This window comes from Bombus flavifrons, chromosome 2 (assembly GCF_040668555.2).
Source record: "Bombus flavifrons isolate JBK064 chromosome 2, iyBomFlav1_principal, whole genome shotgun sequence".
In the NCBI taxonomy this organism is placed as follows: Eukaryota; Metazoa; Arthropoda; class Insecta; order Hymenoptera; family Apidae; genus Bombus; species Bombus flavifrons.
Genome location: NC_138443.1, coordinates 3683871 through 3705754, shown reverse-complemented (window position 1 = coordinate 3705754; position 21884 = coordinate 3683871). Strand labels below are relative to the sequence as shown.

General features: G+C 37.4%; 1 protein-coding gene across 1 annotated transcript in view; it reads right to left on the bottom strand.

Moving 5' to 3' along the window:
• The window catches only part of LOC138187333 (fibrillin-2), a 222284-nt gene that overhangs the window by 51650 nt on the left and 148750 nt on the right, over positions 1-21884 (bottom strand). The window contains exons 7-15 of the mRNA XM_069128003.1: positions 21515-21772; positions 19936-20181; positions 15094-19824; positions 13854-13967; positions 12951-13056; positions 12447-12636; positions 11388-11577; positions 4405-4519; positions 2507-2643 (exon numbers count right to left, since the gene is read on the bottom strand). Coding sequence (XP_068984104.1) covers positions 2507-2643; positions 4405-4519; positions 11388-11577; positions 12447-12636; positions 12951-13056; positions 13854-13967; positions 15094-19824; positions 19936-20181; positions 21515-21772 — 6087 coding nt within the window. The remainder of the gene's footprint in view (positions 1-2506; positions 2644-4404; positions 4520-11387; positions 11578-12446; positions 12637-12950; positions 13057-13853; positions 13968-15093; positions 19825-19935; positions 20182-21514; positions 21773-21884) is intronic.

Below are 21884 nucleotides of genomic sequence, written 5' to 3'. Positions count from 1 at the left end.
ATAACCTTTTAAAATAAAATTTATAGCTCTTACGGGACACATAATTTTGTAATACCGTTACCATATGTGATGAAAAGACACAGTAGAAAAAATAAGGGTAAAACCATGTGCAGTCGATAAAAAATAGATAGCGCAGTAGATACCAGTGAAATAATGTTTCCATAGCGTGAAAAATTTTTTTCCCATCGATATCTCGATGACCTCGGTGGAAAAGCCAATGGGAGAAATAGAGCTACAGGTAACGTGGACCACCGTGTATTTATGACGTCGGTACCGGAAACCGTCGCGGTCCTCTGGAGAACGCTTTCCGTCGAGTGTTATTTCGTACTCGCGGAAACCAATGAAACAATGACGTTTCGATGAATTTAATGTGACCGTTGTATCCCATGGAACGAATTGGTCAACTAGGTCTCAAAAATCGTCGATGAATCGAATATTTGTTAGATACTTAAAGTCTGTGAAAAGTAATGAAAATACCAGAGAAATGTAACGAAGTTACTTAAAGTTTTTAAAGAGCAATAAAAATATTGGAGAAATTGTAATAAAGGGAGAAAATACGGAGAGAAATTATTTTGACGGTTCTAATCTTCAAAAGCTATCACGGATGAAATTTTATTCGAAAAACGAATTTTGATTCAATATTATCGTCCTGTAATACCATCTCAATGTTATTGTTTGTAATCACTGTAAATAGCAATTTTTCTACTCATCCGGTATTGATCAATAGTAAAACATTTAATCCCATTTGTTTAATTTCATTAATCTTTTAATTTCAAGATATGTGCTACGGCGATCTTTCGTTAACTTTAATTTTCAGAGATGAAATTAATAATTGTAATTGAAATTGGTTTTTGTATAATTTCTTAATGTAATTTAGTAATTAATTTAATTGTAATTGTGATTAAAGTGTTATACAGATGGAATGTGCTATATTTATTTAATTAAGAACGTTTGTATTGTATCGTAATAAGGCTTACATACGTTATACTGTTATATACATATAGGAAATTGTGTAGTTACCAGGTTAATTTGGTCTGAAACTGTAAACCGCATGATTGTTGTAGACGATTGTTCACAGAAATGACGAATACACCTTCCTCGTCGCTATCTCAAAATATCAGCGAAAAATTATGAAAGATATATAAATCGTTTTAAAATTTAACTTTAATCTTGCTCTTTCAGGGTCGAACTTTTCTTTGACTTATAAGAAGAATATTTTTTATCCATTGTTAATAATAGAAATATTTTCTGGTAGACAGTTGTAAAATTTTGATTTAACCTTTTAAGCCCAAGCAGCGCGACTGACGGTATTTTTTATTTCATTGTTATCTTCCGGATAATTTTTATTGAACAAAACTTGAAATATTTATAAACTAACAGTACGCATGTATAATAATATAGATCTATTTCATAAAGTAACAAATATGACGAGAGCTATTGCGCTGTTTTTCCAATGACCCCTGGGACTTAGACGGTTAATATCTAAAATCTGGATAGCTTAACATTAGTCCAATCGTAAAAACTATTTCGTAGAAACGAATTTTACTAATTCGTGGAAATTCTTTGAAAAAGACCACATACATGCCACGCCTAACAGTTTTAGAAGCAAACTATAATGGTATATAAGAATGCATACACTGCAAGCGTGTGCCACAACTGTGTCTCTTAATTCCATGGAATTAAGATCGCAACGCCTAACAGGAGTATCGCGTGACACGAAAGTCGCATAAATTCGAATTGAAACGACAATGGTAATTCTCCGACCACTCGTACGTGAAATAGGATTTAAATCGCGATATCCCCGCATTAAATTATCCCTGTAAACGGTAATTTTCGAATTTTCCATCGGATCGATGGATCGAGCCTTATAATTCCTCGATATCGATATTTCCATATTCATAGTCACGTTGTTAAAGTTTGTACGTTTGTGTGTGATTCAAGTATCGTAGATAAATCGAGAAATTGCCTCACGAATGTCCTCTTGTTGCGAAAACAACGTTACAGGTGAAATTACCTTTTGCACGAGATAAAAATATCACCGACTCGGCGTTGGTAATTTCCGAACGGAATTTAAACTTGGTTTGAAATTTTTGTAATTAAACTCTCAAACTTTACTAGTCGGAGATTCTTCGGGATATCATTTTTTCGTGCTGCGAGAATAAATAAGATTTTTTGATAATTTAGAAACATACATTGGAACAATTCTTTGACAAATAAGATAATCCATTATAGACTTGTCTTTTACTAAATTTCGAAAATATATACAAATATATTTAGCTGGCTAGATATAAATTTTTGTCATAGACTATTTTTCGTCACCGATTTATTTGGAAAGAAAGCTTTCTGTAGGAAAACGTCCCCTGCAATTTCAATTTATCTTTTACGTGTTTTCCATTTATAATACATGCGAAACTTACATCTACATACAATGACCAATATTCAGAAATCTCGTCATAAATCGGTATATTCACAATCAACAATCGTACGACTATCTAGGAACACTCACCTCGAACACGGATCACTATTCTGCACGTACTGGTATAATTCGACACGGGTGACCATGCCGTGAAAGTGACGATCGTCGTACCTGCCGGTAAATCCGCCTCCAATTGCTTTGCCCACGACGGCGACGCGTCCACGTATCTGCAAAACAACCAAGTCAACCGTTGACCCAACTAACATAGAATTCAGACTCGTCATGCACGCAGCGAGAGATTTATAGAGATCATGATCTCTATGTCTGTCAGACGAATCAAGGACCAATCGACGGTCGATTACCAAATGAATATATGTATATATAACAATTAAACCTTAAGTAACAGTGTAACATGTAGCATCTTTGTATTTGGTTGTGGGATTAAGTATATGTTTCTGTCACTTTTTGGATATTTAACAGACATTAATAACATTAGTCATAATGCAGGCTAATACTAGTAAAGTTAAATTAACCTAATATTATTACGATTTATCAGCTATTTTCAAAAGACTTATATCTTGGAATCCATCAAGTTATACTTTTTCCTAATAATTTCATATTACATAGCTATAAAAATCATGGAATCAGGAAAAATGCACTTGTCATAAATTCTCAGTGTGATCTTCATTTACTTTTAGCACCTAATGAAAAAAATTAATAAATTGTAGACATTCATCTTGTCAGTTGATTTAATCCTCTGTGATCGGATATCTACTTTTACTCATCAAAGCACTTTTACATACGACTTGTATATCATACTGAGTCATGCATTGATCCAATTAACATAGATAGATTTGTAGAGATCATGATCTGTCTGTCAGGCGAGACAGATATCGATCGACAGCCCATTAACATAAAAATACAAATACGAATCCGCGTTGCCTTTACGATCCCCATGGCGATTGACGGGGCCGCGTCGCGGATGATTTCTCTATCGGACCGCGTAAAAGCGTGCACGACCGACTCGACGCTCGGCTGAATAAATAGAAACGCGAGCACAAATACCGGGGCAAAGACGTGTATACGGCCTTGGAGGAAGCCCCTAAGCTCGTTTGGAATTCCCATTGTGCACCGTGGAAGGCTTGCAAGCAGACCCGCTTGCGACACAAGATAAACCAGTCTATTGTGGTGACATATTGCAGCGAAGAGATTCGCGAAAAGAAATTAATTTCACCTCGTCACGCGAAACTTTACGAATGCCGGGGATACTTTGACCGTCATGTTTAATTTAATAATTAATCTGGATCGAAGAATTCCAGACATAAAGAAATTATGAAGTGGAAATTACGTTGGTGTCAATTTTGAAACGTTTGGATTAGGAATTGATTTATGTGCGATTGGTCGAATGTACAGTTGCTTTCAATTGCCCAACCCTGTCCAACTGAGGATTGGTCAAATTCACGTATATTTTACAAATGTGCAAATTCGATTTTTTTCAGAAACGAAGCTTCTAACTGGATTTTGTTATTCTTAACTCTCGTATTATTCTTAACTCTGATTACGCTTGTACCATGAATTACGAATTACCATGTACGTATAACGAGTATAACAGAGTACTTTATTATAGAATAATTGCTACAAGAAAAATGAGATTGCAACGATAACTTTTAAAAGTTTTAATTGTTCGATATTGTATATTTCCAGTCGGATTTTATGGTGTTATTAAAAATAGAAAATTTTATGATGATTTCATAGTCATAAGGCACAGTGTATTTTTTTTAGATTTACACAAGAGGGGTTGTCAGTTCCTGTGTTAAAGAGAACTAGAAATATCGTATTTTCCACAGCCTAATACCATAACCATCGACATACATTAGAATTAAAGCCAATTTCTTACCTTATCGTAAATTCACCATCACATTCAACTTACGTTACCTACGGAAATAGCGTTAGATATAATAACATGGACAAAGTGTCTTGATAAATACCTCCACCAGTTCATGTTGGACTTAGGTTGAGGAAACGAGACGCGTATCGTGTTCTGCCTTGCGGGTAGCTCGACGTCCATGTCTCGGGGACACCTGACGAACGGTCGTGGCATGTCTGAAGCAACAAAGCCTGTTATTAAACATGCGGTGTTCCATGAAACGTCTGGAATTATAGTTAATAACCATTGGAACCGGAAAGGATGTGATGCAACCGTGTACTATTCATTGTTTCGAAATGCCTACGAATATTATTTTTTATTAAGCTCCAACAAAGCTCGTCATAAAGAGCTATGTGGTTTCACATTAGCTGTTACACGAAGTTATTACATTAAAATTAGACTGCGATTTATACAAATTAATATTCTTATGCACACTATTAGAAAACTGAAATCTAAACAAGTTTTATGTAGTATTAAGTATTATAACGAGTCCTCTATTTTTGCATTTTATATAAACTTGTGCATTTTTATCTGCATTTCTGTATCTTTAAACTTCCCTTAAGAGTATAAAAATTGGGAACCGCAATGTCAATTGTGAAAAGCTTAAATTTGGAAATTACATTTTTTAAGAAAACGATATACATGACAACACATTTGAATATTTAGTTAAACCAGATATATCGTGTTCGCGTTCAGTACATTCGGTACAACCTGTGCTTTCCTAAATTCTTTTATTAAATCAATGGATTGGTGAATTAGGTAATTTCAGTGGAAAAAAACAAAGAACATTGCTATATGTCTTATATCCTGTTTTTCAAAGTTAATGTTGTATCTTGATGTTGTAATAATATAACATGTGGGTGGTTACCCCCAGCGGGGTACCATCTTCGTGTTTGTTAGGTTGTGTCCTTTGTGAGATCCGTTGGGTGTTTCCTTTTTAGTCTTCTTTCTATGTTTGATGTGTTGATCGTTTCCGCTGCCAGCCGATTCGGGTGCGTTGCTACTCTTTCTCTGTACCTTCTTGCGTATCTGCTAATCTCCTCCTTGACCGTTGGTATTCCAAGGTCTTTCCGTATATCTTCGTTTCTGACGTACCATGATGCGTTTACTATTGTTCTAAGGATTTTAGCTTGGATTATCTCTATTTTGTTTATATGGCTCATTGCTGCTGTTCCCCATAGTGGTATTCCGTACGTCCAGACTGGTTTTATAATTGTTTTGTATATTTTTAATTTGTTTTCTATGCTTAGTTTGGATTTTCGACTTGTTAACCATTGCATTTGTCTCCTTGCTGTCTGTATTTTGTATATTATTGATTTAATATGTTGCTTCCATGTAAATCGTGTATCTAGGTGGAGTCCTAGGTATTTGACTTGCCTTGTTTGTGTTATTTGCGTGCCGTTAAGTATAATGCTTGGTGGTATCTGTTTTCGCAGTGTGAATGTAATATGGTTGCATTTACTGGGGGTTGCTTTAATTTGTTTAACTTGTAGCCACTTTTCTATTTTTGTGACATGTTCTTGTAGTAATGTGACTGCTGTTACAGGGTTAGTGTACCGGACTAGTACAGCTGTGTCATCCGCAAATGTTAATATTTTGCTATTGATGGTTGTTGGTATGTTTGCCGTGTATAATGTGTATAGCATTGGTCCTAGGACGCTTCCTTGCGGAACCCCTGCCTTGATATCTTTAACTTCAGAGCATGAATCTTTAATTTTTACTATAATTTTAATTTTTACTATAATTTTTTTTTTTCAAAGTTGCGACTATATTTTGCATTAAAATTGTCACGCGAAATCGTCTCACGACTCATGAGAAGTCGAATTATCGATTGGGTTTCTCGCCAAATTACTCGTGGAACTCAATTATCGCGAAGACGCGGTAAACTGTCCTCTTCGAGATCGACCAGTTACTTTACGCGTCTAATTGTTTGGCGGCGTTCCACCTGTATCCCGTAATTATTTGCCGCCGTAAAAAGCGTTTCTAATTGCAGGCAGCCCCTTTTCTATGCATACAGAATGCGCGCGCTAGGCTGAATGTCTGGTTCGAAGTAAATAGCGTGGAAGGCAAACGTTTTCACGAGTTGACTCTCCCGTCAAACGACAGAAACGTCTCGTTTGAGCGATAATATATATTGCTATTGATTGACAGCTATTTCCTAGGTTTGCTTTTCTCATAATGAAATTGACATTTGGTATTCATTGCAAATTGATATCTTTCTCAACTAACACGAGGGCGCGGATTTTTATCGAAAGAATTATTGGATTGTTCGGAGAATTCGTAGTACATATTTTTATCATGAATTCACAGATTTACCTGATTTTCTTTTTTATCACCGCACATATTTTTCCACAGGCAGAGCATAATGTACTAATATTAGGGTCAGTTTTACCATAGATATATTTGTATTATATAAAAGAAAATAAAAATATATTTATTGTTCAATTAACCAATAAGTTGTTAAAGTGCAATTTGTTGTTCGTTCTGTGATATTCTGCTAATTTAAATAAATTTTAACAATTAATAATTAATTAATTAAAAATAAATAATTAAATAATTTTAACAATTCCGTTTTCAAAGTTCGTATCTTCGACATCGAACCAACAACCTGTGTACTAATGGTACCAAGAAAGCTGATAACGATAAATAACACAGGATTAACACAAGACCATAAGTCTGATTTATAACGACTTGAAATTTGTCAGAAAGGCCAGACCAATTATGAACACATAAAGCTCAACTTCTGAATTAATTGTCGCTATTGACCTGCAGAGAACCATTATCAACACACTTCACTGGAGGATCATCGTAATCAGAGTCTGTGACCTGACAACCCCTCGATATTAAATTCTAGGAGCAGAAATCTTCCTCGTTGGATCTCTACCACTTCCGAAGTCTTTCGTATTAGCATCCACGACGCAAATTTTATCGTCGCTGGATGTTCTCGGCGTTTCCCTCTCAAGTAGTTGAAGTAGTGTCTCTAATGGCTATCACAACTTAGAAGTGACTCTCGACCCATCCGACGCTAAGACGCCAAATAGAATAGTGCCGAATTTATGATTTGCATACCGTACACGGATATATCGTATCATAGTATCTCTAGAACGTTTCTCGTGAGTTTTTGCAAGAGGAAACCGGTCCATGTGATATATGCAACGTGATTCTAAAATTGTAAATCCGGAGAGAAAGTGATTCCTTACATAGAAGTAAGTTAAGACTATACGATGATATTTTTTATACATATGATATGAAAATTGAGTTTGAAAATTTATATAAATTTAGGTATATTACATGAATAAATTTTTGAAGATTGGACAGAAATTGTTGTTATTTAAACGAAAGCATATCTAAAGAATAATTAATTAAATGAAATTTTCGAATTATTCTGTGTAACACGGCTACAATTTTCAGTTTGTTTAATACCGCTAAAGTTTCTAGACTTTCCACTAAAAACTGAAGAAGTTTTTTCATTTTGAATAAAGGTAAGGCAGGATATTTATATATAGAAGAAATATTACTAGAACTTCCGTGAAAACACACAAATGTTTTAAGTACTCTAGTACAATTTTATTAAAAAATCAGTAAAACTCAAATTTCAGAATTAATTGAAGAATATATGGAATTAAAAATCTCAAGATTTTCTGAATTGATTAATGATGAATTAGTGACTTCAGTGATGGAAAGGTCGAGGTCTTTGATCATTGAGATCAATCCTTGCAGATTCTGCGGATTCTACCATTTTAAAACCGGAAACGTCGAGATCTTGACACTTTTAATTATTCACCCGAAAAAGATTTTACATCCTTCAAGTCAAAAATAAAAAAGTCTTCGATCCAATTCAATACAAATAGATACTACTACAAATACTATTGGAAAATCAATATCACGGTTTCTAGTCTGTAGATTGATTCAAGATCAGTTTTCCAATCTCCAACAGCTAGAAATCTAAAAATTTCTAGCTCCTGAACAGATTCAAGACGCATTCTATAAACAAAATGTCGAGATCTTCGAATTCTGAACTGATTTGTAGTAGATTCTATTGCTTCAAGTGAGGAATGTGATGGTTCCTAGACTTTCAACTAGCCTGAAGAAGGTTCTGTAACCCTAATGTCAGAAAGCTAAGGGTTCCGATCTGAATCAAGGTAAATCCTATCATTTCGGAGATGGAACTGTCATAGTTCCCAAACTTTGAACTACTAGTCTAACGCAAGTTCTGCGACTTTTGTGTAATCTCTGGTGAATTGTACGCCCTCGGGTACGTAGATTCCGAAATTCTATGACTCTTGTATCTGAGGTGTTTACTATGGATTTTGAATCATGGATTAGTGTAGTGAAGTTATTGGTCTCGTGTCTCATGGGTTTTCTGTAGAGATACAATGTTAGAATCGGCAAGGTGGAACTTTTAATTTTACCCTTGTACAATGATAGATTACAAATTCTACAATGCTATATACTACAAATGTTTGGACGATCTCTGTTGTATTTTCAAAGTAATAATACAATAATGTGATTTTACTGTTAAATCTCTATACGAATAAATTAACTATTTATAAGTCAACTACTTATAATTACCAAACATTGTGGAACTATTCTGTTAGTTAAACAAGATTTCATATTCAAATTGCTTGATTTCTGAATTACAAATCAGATTAAGAAGGTTGTATATAGCATTCCAGGATCAATAAAGCAACTGCCAGTGTTATATAATTTTTTAACAGATATTCTATATTTTAATAGCAGGCAATAAATTCGTCTTCATCGAACAAGGTAAAAAGAAGAAGACTCTCATCAGCACGCTCCAATAAAGCATGACAACCAACACGTGGAAATCTCATCGCTGTCGCGCGAAACAAAGCGGCATGGAAATCACTGAAGAGAAGAATAGACATTCAGAATAGACAGGGAGAAGAGAAAGCGAAACGATGGAAACAACACAAGGGAGTGTAGGAAATGAAATGTAAAAAACTGAAATGCGTCTCTGCAAGCTCGTTAAGCTACGGCGTTAACGTATAGCGTCGTTAGCAACCGGCCTTTACGCCAGAACTTCCTATTATTAAAAGCTGTTTAGACCGGCCGCGTGACTAATTAAATGCGCCGGCAGGATTTTCGTTGGTAAATAATTGCTGCTGACGGTGATCTTTCTTCCCGATCGTTTGCAAAGGCCACCTGCGAGCCGACTACTGAATTCCCCAACTTTCCGCGACCGTTTTGCCATTCGTTTTGGAAAATGAGACGTAAGCCGACCCTCTCGGATCTCGCGGTTGTAATTTCGTTCCCTCAACAGGCGAGCTAGCAGATTACTCGAAACGTCACGTTTCGCGGTTCCTCAGAAGGATCATTTTAATTTATGGTGACGTTACCTTAAACTTTCGAAAAAATGTGTCAACATTTTCTATTTTTCTGTTACATAATACCCATTTTTTAAACACATACAGGATTCCTTATATTACATATTTTTATGAAAATGCGATAGAGTCGCATTATCGATCAGAAGTTTAGAATTATTAAATGTTTCGGAAAATCTACGAGTTACAATTATTTGAATTTATGACAGAGCATTTCCTTAGATTTTTTGCAACATTTTCTTCTTTTATATATCTCTTGATAGAGCATATAACTTTAAACAAATGTGGTAAACACGCGTTATCGATCTAACGATTGAAATTACACATTAAATATTCCAGAGAATATACAGTAGCTACAGAAAATATTTGCAGAACATTGTATTTCTTGTAACATTTACATAGTAATTAATTAGGTTCAGGTATATTACACTTTTTTACCATTTAATAATACTTTCATATGATTATAAAAATTTGATAATATGAAAATTAAATGTGCAAACACTTTCTGTAGCCACCGTAAATATTCATAGTAAATAATATCAACACACCAACGTGTAAGTATGGTTTCTGAACCTTTCTTTATCAACAATTTTATCGTTCCACATTTCTCCATCCAGAATGTCTACAAATAAAATCTCTCTAACATCAATCTACATTATTTCAAATTTAACATTTATGCTTCAACCTAAAATGTCCATCACTTTGATCTCAAATCACCAGATATCTCTAGTGCACAGTGTACATTCTCCGTCATAATAAAAGTTTCAAATGCAACGCCAAATTTAACGTAACTTAATTTGACGTTCAAGAAGCACACTGAATTTTAAAGAACACCGACCAGATATCGTCTCCGTCTGCTGTACTAATTTTCTTAATTGCACTTTCTTCCTTAATTTCACCGTTGAAAACAAATTAGGAAAAGATACAAATCTTTTATTGAATCTGTTTATTGTAGTGGACATTTTCGTTAAAATAATTTGGATGATTGACTTCATGCAATTTTTGTTAATTGGTAACGGAATTCTTACACATAACTAACATTGTACGTAATTAAAATCGAAATATATTTTACATAATCCATACTGATTTTACAAAATTTACTACTCTTTTTATAAAGATTTCACAAAATAGATTTCTCAAGTTTTTAAATCGTTTGTTTTAAAAAAATATGGTTTCACTGGGATTTGATGCTTTCGCGTGTAACAGAGAAATATTATTAAATCGAATCACTGCGAATTATTATTTTTTTACAAAGCGAATGTAATCTTTTTAGGAAAATAACATCGTTTTACTACTGTGGCCTGCTCTAGACATTAGATTAAAACTCTATCAAACGTGTGATGGTCTCGATGAAAATATATCGCGGAACGTACGAAATAACAAAACGTTATTTAAAGATGTCTTGTTACAAATCTGGTCAGAAACAGATAACAATAACGTCAACAAATTAATATCAAGGAAGAACGTGAGAAAGGATCGAAGAAGTAACTCGAAATCGTGGGTGGATCAAACTTTCCTTTGAAAGCACGTAATTACAAGCAAATTACTTAGCTTGACTCGAATAAACCTACTTTACCCTAGTTTTAATCAAACATTAAAATATAAATAAGGAATATGTAAGGAAAAGCATCTAAATTTGAAGATTGACTTACATTTGCAACGGATTACCATGGGCTGAAAGGTCAAAGAAAGAGCTCACCTGAATGATAACGGGAATCGGTCACGATCGATTCTTGAATACAAGTCGGCTCTTTCCCGTTCCATCGATCTCCGGCCATGCAGTACCTCGTGTGCGGTCCTTCTAGCCTGAAACCTCTTCCACATCGTATATGACATCTGGCTCCAACAGGATAATCCACTGCCCCGGAAGAATGACCTGGGCATCTGATCTAGAATAAGAGGGACGTCAAAAATACAATATGTCTGCAGGAGCAGAAATTTTAAGAATATTGTTCCGAGCCGGCTAGAGAATTCGTACACGTAAGAGGATTGGGTATTAAAGTGGCTGTGACATTGAAATGAGGGTATTGGCGATCAGAGATTTGATTCTTTTTTTATTATGATCAGACTTCCTTTTGGTGGTTAGTAGGATGACAGATATAGAGATTCTAAAGCGATACGATATATTGACTTTAATGTATTAGGTTGTGTAGTAAATTCGTTCGCCTTGCAATGTCGCATTTGGAGAAATATTTACATTATTTTTTGGTTAGATAGTAAAATGGAGATAAAATTTATATACGCGATGTACATATAATTTCGGTTTTAAATATTTTAGAGCAAAGTTGGTCGAAGCTAAAAATTGAACTAAATTTAGATAAATATTTTGACTGGAATTTGTTAGTAAATATCCTAATGTTTTAAATATGGGAACGTATTTTACCTAGGAGAAAAACACCCTCTCCGAAACAACAGAATGTTCCTTTATTTCAGTGACACTTTGCAATTTTTCCGGTGGATTTTTTGAAAAAAAAAAACCTTTAAAAGCGGAATAGCTCGGGTAACTTATTTCTTTTTTGTTTTTTACCACTACCCGCATATCAATACTTTAAAAACCTCTCCAAAAGCACGTATTAAAACTCTTTTAGTGAAAAAAGTGCATCGTGTATAATCTTTACAAAATAATTCCATACTGTCTTTTTCTTTCTTGTGCGAGTTTCAGTGCATAAAATTGACGAAAATGTATGCAGATGAAATTAACATATTTCAAATATATTTAAGCAGTTACGTATATTTCACAGAACGAATTGTCACGCACTTCGGCGTGCAAAGGCGGTTCCATGGCATGACATCTCAATTCCGCTGAAACGCAAGTTCTCTCGTCGGAAGCCAACACCAGGTCGCCGCTGCACGTACAGTAGTAACTTCCGGCTGTGTTAATACATTCGCCGCTGCAGCCCCCGTTACGGTTCAAGCACTCGTTTATATCTTGGCACTGGCTTCTATTTCTGGAAACAAAAGCCAGAAATTCGTCTACGAAAATCTCGATGACGCGAACTACGTCGAACGTTTCGATAAAGTGTCATTGAATTTACATACATGGAAGCCTAAATAATTTCTGTTTTATATAGAAGCAATTTTCAGAAGAAAAATTAGGTGGAGAACTGAATTTCGTAAAATATATTTCGTTTGCGATGAAATTTAATGTTAGTGGTTAACAACAAGAATAATTTCAATTATTTCTGACATGTTAATTATGCGTAACAATTGTTTGGAATATTTTTGTTTTATAGTCAGCTATAAATTTAATTAGTTTTCTCACCTCTGACTGGATATATAGCCAGGACGACAAGCACATACATAGGAGCCGACTGTATTAATGCAATCTTGTTCACATCTGCCGTTGTTCCACTCACATTCATTTATATCTAATTAGAGACAAGAAGGTATTATAGTCAACATATGCGTATCTCTGATTTTTCATAGTTTTCAAACGATCGTATTCATGCGTTGATTAACGTTGATTATAAAGTGTGAAGTATGTGAATTTAAATATTTTCCTTTCAATAGTTTCGAATTTTTAAACAACAATTATGGAAGTGGCGTTTATACGATTCAAATAATCATGCAAAGTAACCATGACTTATCATTGTCTGGTCCTTTCCTCTGGATTTTTCTTTATAAAAAAAAAAAAAAAGGGAGAAATATTTTAAATCAAGCCGCAATATTTCATTGAAAATTTGCTTAGTTTCCCAAACACACAAGCGTTCAATTATTCCGAAAATCGGCGCTGGGTTACTCTTTGTCTTCCTGATCAAACTTCAGCATCATTCGAAATTCCTTCCGACATTCCCCGAATTTCTGGAGCGCAACAGCCTTTTAGCTATTGCAAGAGCCAAAGTATTCCTGTTTGGCCGTTAACAAGCGATTAATCGTCGCGACTCCTTTCCATCTGACCAAAATTACATAGGTGAAGCATGCACCACGTCTGACGACGACAGTTTCACTTCTGAAACACCGTCATAGTCGACCATACTTGCCTATGCAATCATCTACGCGTAGCCTAAATCCCTGCGAGCAACTACATCGATATGAGCCAACCGTGTTGATGCAGTTCTCTTTGCAAGGCGCGTTCTCGACGCACTCGTCGACATCTGTACAGGCCAATCTTGCGCTTAATAGAAATGTAGCGAATATTTCGATCAAGCAAATATTTTCCACGTACCTACACAATCGTCGCCGTCCAATCGATAACCTGCCTCGCAGTTGCAACGATAGCTGCCATAAGTGTTGATACACTCCTTTCCTTTGCAGGGTATTGTTGCACATTCGTCGATGTCTGAAAATGATTGGTGTTAGAAAAAAATTATTATTAGATTTCGGATATTCGTGAACATTCAGATTTTTGCGAATATAATTTAAAAAATGGAAGCTAGATGGAAAATTGTTCTATCTGCTAAATCTTGTAAGTATTCCGCTTTGGATATTTTATTTACTTTTGTATCATATCTGTGTCATATTGTGTATATTCTATGCATTTTTACATCTTCAAATTTCCTATAAATGCATAAAAGTCCATAGTCTAAATATTATTGATTATTGTGACGTTTTAACAAATGATGGTCATGAGGTTTAAAAACTTTGTAATATTTCTTTTCATTTATTGATTTGTACGATTCTCGAGTTTGAATTATAAAAATGACGGTAAAATTAGCCGTTTCGTTACTGGAAAGAAAACTAACCGACATAAATCGGAAAGATAATAACTACATTCGTGTTTTTTTTTCACTTTTACGATTAATAATTACAATTGGATAAATAAAGTCTAATTAATTCTACTTACGAAGTATTTTTATTTACTTCAATTGTGCACATAGTTCGTAAAATCATATTCAAGCTTTCCATTTATAAACAGGAAATTTTAATTTTAATATTATATGTATAGGTATTGCTATTCTGTCCAATATATTGTAATTATGAATATGTCTGCAAATTGAGACCACGAGGAACAAGAAACCAAACTTTCATGGAAACTGTGGTACCGAATGAAACCGAATTCTAAGAAAAATGAAATGCCGAGGTAAAGTATTATGTTTCCGGTTTTTCAACAATAATGTTACCTGCGTAAAAAAAGCGACTGTAAATACATATTGCACGCGCTTAATTTTCCTTGACCTGAATTTTTAATTTTCTACCTCATGCAATGCTTGGTTATATTCGATCGAAGAAGAAAGGTCTGGCCTTAAGAAATATACATAATACAGAAAATAATGATACCATCATCAATTAAAAAATTTAAATCTTGAAAAGCTAAATAGTTCAACATATCTGTCCTAATTCTAAATATTGTACATACATATTTCTATACTTAAAATGAACTAAGAAGCTAAATAATTAAATGGAACAGGGCTCGAGTTACCAAGTAAAACTAAAGAGATATGTTCATAAACAGAAACAATACTCACCAACACACGTAGAATTCTGCATCTTGAATCCATCCTTACATGTGCATTCGAACGATCCAATAGTATTCACGCACAACTGATCACACCCATGCCGACCAGCGCATTCATCGATGTCTCTGCACCTCGAACGATCGGTCTCGTCATACTGGAAACCTTCCTTACACGTGCATATAACCGTGCCATTCTTCGCGTTGCAAATCTGCTCGCAGCCACCATTGTTATTGCCACAAGGATCTATGTGGTGGCATGATTTATTCTTCAACTCGTGACCAACTGGACAATCGCATCGATAAGAACCAAGTTCGTTGATACATTCATGAGAACAACCACCATTATTATTTTCACACTCGTTTGTATCAGAACAGGATCTTGAATCGTCTTTCAAGAAAAAGCCATTTGGACACTCGCAACGATAGCTGCCTTCCACGTTTATACAATTATCAGAACATCCTCCATTTTCCATCTCACATTCGTTAATGTCCAAACAAGTCTTGGAATCCGTGTGCAAATGGAAACCACTCAAACATTGACAGGAAAAATTTCCTTCTAAATTGACACAGATGTCCGAACAGCCACCATTTTCTGTCAAACACTCGTCCACGTCGCTGCACCTCTTTCCAGTTTCGTCTAAACGCAACCCAATGGGACAACTACATCTAACACCTCCGATAATGTTATAACACGCGTGAGAACAACCTCCGTTGTTCAGCTTGCACTCGTCGATATCTACGCAGCTTCTGGAGTCATTTGCCAGAATGTGACCGTCGGGACAAGCGCATTTCCATGAACCTAACGTGTTAATGCATTCGTGGAAACAGTCAGCTACGTCAGTTTCACATTCGTCTACATCTACACAGGTCTTTTCATCTTGAGAAAGTTCGTAGCCTGTTGGACAGGAACAAAAATGACCACCTATAGTGTTGGTACATTGGTGGGAGCAGCCGCCATTTTTTTCGAGACATTCATCGATATCCAGGCAAGTGGATTTGTCAGAGTGCAGATAGTGTCCTTCGTAACAGGTGCACACGTAGCTTCCTAAAAGATTCAAACAGTCGTGGCTACAATTGTGCTGACTGTTCAGGCATTCGTTCACGTCGATACAATTTTTCTTGTCCTCTGGTAACAAAATATATCCTGAAGGACATTCACAGTAATAGCCTCCTTCGGTGTTCACGCAGATATGAGAGCAACCTAGTTCTACGTCATTCTCAAACTCTTCACATTCGTCAATATCTTCGCAAGTTCTTTGATCTTGTTTCAATCTGAAGCCCAGAGGACAGGAACAGTGAATCTTTTCGTTGCCTTCTTCGTGGTGACAATGATGGGAACAGTTTCCATTGTTCTGTTTGCAACCATCGATTAACCTACATGTTTTATTATCGTTTTCCAGGGTATATCCTGATGGACACGTGCAACGAAACGATCCTACCAAGTTTAGACAGGTATGAGAGCATCCTGCATTCGAGTCCTCGCATTCGTCCACGTCATCGCAAAAAGCGGGTTCGATAGGATTCACTTTGAATCCTCCGTTGCAGGAACATTCGAATCCTCCATCCGTATTCGAGCACTTGTGCGTGCAGTTGTCGGATAATTCTAAACATTCGTCGATATCGACGCAAGTGGCGTTATCTTCTTCCGATAGCTTGAATCCGGATGGACACTCGCAGCTGATAGATCCGTTGGAATAGGCGCAGATGTCGGAGCAGCCGCCGTTGTTGACGAAACATTTATTCGTGTAAATGCAAAGAAGTTTATCGTCCGAGAGGATCATGTCAACCGGACAGTGGCAAGACGTTTCTCCATCCTCGTAATGGCAATCGTGGGAGCAGCCACCGTTTTCCACCAAACATCTGTTTTGTTCCACGCAAATGGTTCCATTTTCTGACAAGGCCATCTCGGATGGACAGGAGCAGAATATCTGTCCATTCTCGTTGTTGCAAAAATGTGAACATCCACCGTTATCTACGTAACATTTGTTCTCTTCCGTACAAGTGGCATTATCATCCTCCAGGAGCATTCCAGGCGGACAGAAACAGGACACAGTGCCATTTTCGTAATGGCACAAATGAGAGCAACCACCGTTATCGATCAAGCATTCGTCGATCTCGACGCATGTTTTCCCATCGTCTTCGAGCAACTTGTAATTATCAGGACAAGCACACTCGACGCCACCCTCGATGTTTGCACAGAGATGAGAGCAGCCGCCGTTGTCCTCGATGCACTCGTTCACGTCCTCGCAGGTCCTTCGATCGACGGTCAGTCGATAGCCGTTCGGGCAGCCACACTCGAAGCTGCCGGCTGTGTTGACGCAGGAATGAGAGCAACCGTTGTTTACCTCGTTGTTCGCCTCCTCGCACTCGTTTTTGTCCAGGCAGGTTCTGTTGTCCTTGGACAAAATATAACCGGTCGGGCAGTGGCACTGAAAACCGTCCGGGCTGGTGACACACTCGTGGGAGCAGCCGTGTTGGCCGGCGCAAAAATCAATTTCCTCGCATGTCCAACCGTCCGAGCTTAATTTCCAGCCGGTGGGACACTCGCATTTGTAACCACTGTGGACGTTCACGCATGTGTGGCTGCAATTGTGTGCACGTTCGCACGGGCCCTCACTCGAGCAGGTCTTATTGTCCTGCCCGAGGAGCAAATCCTCTGGGCACAAGCAAACGTAGCCACCGTCCAAATTCTCGCATCGATGGGAACATTCATGGAGATCCTCCTTGCATTCGTCCACGTCCAAACAGATCTTGCGGTCATCCGTTAACTCGTACCCCTCCGGACATGTACAGTCGAAGCTGCCTTCGGTGTTTACGCAATCGTGAGAACATTCTCCGTTATTTTCAAGACATTCGTCGATGTCTTGGCAGGTTGTTCTATCTGCTTGTAATCGAAGACCAGCAGGACACTCGCAGTAGTAAGATCCTTTGGTATTCACGCAACCGTGACTACAAGAGTGAAGTCCTTCGTCGCACTCGTTTACATCGCCGCAAGTACTCTCGTCTTCCTGCAGCTCGAATCCTTCGGGACAACCGCAACGATTCTCTTCGCCGTCTTCCTCGTACGTGTGCGAGCAATTCCGATTGGTGGATGTTCGGCAGCTTCTTAAATCCTGATCGAGCTTCCATCCTGGTGGACAAGCGCAGTCGAATCCACCGATGGTGTTTATGCATTCGTGGGAGCAGTTGTGTTGTAAAGTTAGACACTCGTCGATGTCTTCACAAGTTATATTGTTTTTGCTTATTGTATACCCAGAAAGACAGTCGCATCTATAGGACGGACCATCCGGTATGCAAAGATGAGAACAGGATAAGCGAGAACAAGGATCGCTGTAGACACACGTAATGCTGTCATTGGATAACATCAATTCTGGAGGACAGGAACAACGATAGGAGCCATGTTCGTTGATACAGATATGCGAACACTCGTGATTCTGTTCCAAACACTCGTCGATATCCTGACACTGTCCTTTCTCATTCTCACGCAATCCTCGGGGACAAGATGGATCCTCGCATGTCAAACCGTCTTGTAGAAGCACCAGGCCTTCAGGGCAGACACATTTGTAACTTCCCACTGCATTTACGCAGTCGTGAGAACAATCGTGTTCATCTTCGAGACATTCGTCGATATCATTGCACGTCTTCCCGTCATCTTGCATAATGAATCCCTCAGGGCAACTACACTTGAATGTATCTTGATGTTTTTCACAGATATGAGAACAATTAGCCAACCTACACACGTCAGTTGCAATACACAATCTTTTATCATCTGCTACCATCATTCCAAGAGGACATCTACATTCGTATGATCCCTGTACATTGGTACACTCGTGGGAACATTGATGAGTGCCTTCTAAGCACTCGTTCACATCTTGACAAGTTTTAGTATCGTTGCTCAATAGGAAACCGAAAGGACAACTGCATTTAAATCCTCCTTCTTCATTGACACACTCGTGGGAACATCCATGTTCCTCATTAACACACTCGTTTATATCTTCACAATTGAAATTATCTTCAGAAAGTTTGTATCCCTTACGACACGAGCAACTGTAGCTGCCAAAGGAATTTACACAATCTTGGTCACACCTGTGTTCATCGTTTAAACATTCATTCACATCTGAACAGGTCTTCTTATCGTCGTTCAATGTGAATCCAGGTTGGCAGCTGCAAGTATAACTGCCATGAATGTTTATACATTCATGTTCGCAATTATGCATGCTTCTAGTGCACTCGTCTATATCGGTGCAATTAAATTTATCGTGTTCCAGTGTTTCGAGGCCTTCCGGACAGATACACTCGAAATTACCCTCTAAATTCACGCAAAAGTGGGAACACAAGTCCAGAGTACACTCGTCGATGTCTGTGCAGCTCACTCCATCTTCATGAATCTGATATCCATCAGAACAGACGCAAATTGGTCCATCTTCTGATTCCTGGCACTCGTGAGAGCAGGGTGTTGTGAGACTTTCACAAGTTTCTGCACGAACGCAGGTAAGATTGTCTTCTTTCAGGGTGAATCCTGTAGGGCAGATGCATTCAAAGGAACCTATGGTATTGTTACAAGTATGGGAGCATGGAGTGGATGTTCCTTCGCACTCGTTGATGTCGATGCAGGACACACCGTCTTCATGGAGCTCGAAACCCACGTGGCAAGTACAGTAATAACCACCAGGCTCATTTATGCACTCCTCTTGGCAACCGTGAGGTTCGCCTCCGTCACCCTCCACGCACTCGTCAATGTCTGAAACAGCATTGATTTTAAAAAATCACTTTGGTAAATTTAATTTACCATATAAACACCATTGTCGAACATTGCTAATTCGTGTCACATAAAAATAGAATATATACGAACCAATGCATTCGCCGTTGTTATTCTTTCGAAAACCATCCTCGCATTTTCCGAATTCTGGAATTTCCGTGATACTCTCTTCCTCGTCGTAATCACCGTCGTCGTTGTCATCTTCCGTGTCGTAATCCTCATCCTGAAGAATCTTTGTCATCTTTTGCGGCTTGCTGACGCATTTAAACGAACCGATAGTGTTCTCGCAATCAGTATTATTCTCACAAACCTTGGATGCGTTTTCGCATTCATTCACATCTAGTAATAAGATAAATTGTATCATCTAATTATGACAGACAACCAAGATCAAACTTAAACTGTATTTATGTTAAATTAACTTTTTTAAAGATTATGGTTACTTGTTTTCAACCTACACCCTATATTAAATTATATACCAGGTATGTAAACATGAAACCGGAATTTTTGTATAGAAAATACACGTTTATTGTATGAAAATGATTAAAAATATTTTATTCGAAGTATTGCCCATCGCTAGCTATACATTTTTCCCACCTGTCTAACAATTGGTGGATACCACGCCAAAAGAACTGTCGCTCTTTTGAGGCAAACCAGTCATCGAGCCATTTTCGTACATTTTCGTAAGAAGTGAAGTGCTGGTCAGAAAGTGCGTGTCCCATCGATGCAAATAAATAGTAATCGGACGGAGCCAAGTCTGGTGAGTAAGCCGCGTGTGAAAGTATTTCCCAACTGAACGCTTCGATCGTTTCCTTGATCGGTTTTGCTGTATGCGATGGTGCATTATCACGAAGCAAAATTACTTTGTGTTGCCTTTTTTGATATTCTGGTCGTTTTTCACGCAAAGCTCGATTCAAATCGATCATTTGTTGTCGGTAGCGCTCAGTATTAACGGTTTCGCTAGGTTTTAACAGCTCGGTGGTCTTTTTCGGTGGTCTTCCACGTTCTTCGTTCCTCGCGTCAAAATTGCCACTTCTGTATTTTTTAAACCACTCAAAGCACCGTGATTTACCAAGAGCATGCTCACAGTAAGCTTCGACAAGCATTCGATGCGATTCTATAGCAGTTTTCTTCAAATGGTAACAGAAAATCAATGCTGTCCGTAAATCGTAGTTTCCAGGCACAAAATTTGACATGTTCAACGCTATTACAAACTGTTGTATGAAACTTGTATTGTTCTGAGTCGAAAATGTTTGTGAGTTATCAACAAAGGCTTTTGGCATCAATGACTCAGTTTAGTGATAACTACATTATCAGCTAGGGTCATCTATAGGCAAATTCCGGTTTCATACCTACAGACCTGATATTGATATAAAATTATCAGCTTTTCTACATATCTAAATGGTACAAAATTTATTATAGTAGAATTCAGTTAATTAGTATATCAATGTAATAATAAATGGTGCACAAATACTTTTTACAGCTACTGTATAGTACAAATCCAGCTGGTTCCAACATTACTTTAAGTATATAAATAAAATTCCACTGTGTGTGCGTGTATTCCACTAGTACGCAATAATTTTTTAAATAATTTTTCAATAACGTAATACCTTCTAACAGAATTTTCTATCGAACATTTCAGATATTCTTAAAATTTAAAGGAAAGATGGTTTACCTTGACAAGTCTTCCAATCGCTGGTCAGATAAAAGCCATCTGGACAGAGGCAAAAGGCGCTTCCGGGTGTGTTCAAACAAACATGAGAACATCCACCGTTGTTCGTCGAACATTCGTCGATATCCTCGCAGGTGTGATTATCCGGAGCCAATTTGTGACCAGGAATATCGGCGCAGCTACACTCGTAGCTCCCTTCGAGATTGATGCAAGTACCTTGGCATGGGCCATGCCCGTTATTCACCAGGCACTCGTTAACGTCTGAACGAGAACAACCAAGCAATTTTGTGAATTGCTTTCGAAATTTAACGAACAAAGCTCGCGACTATCTACTTTCGTTGTTCATTTAGCTCTTCAGACAGCATCGAGCAGC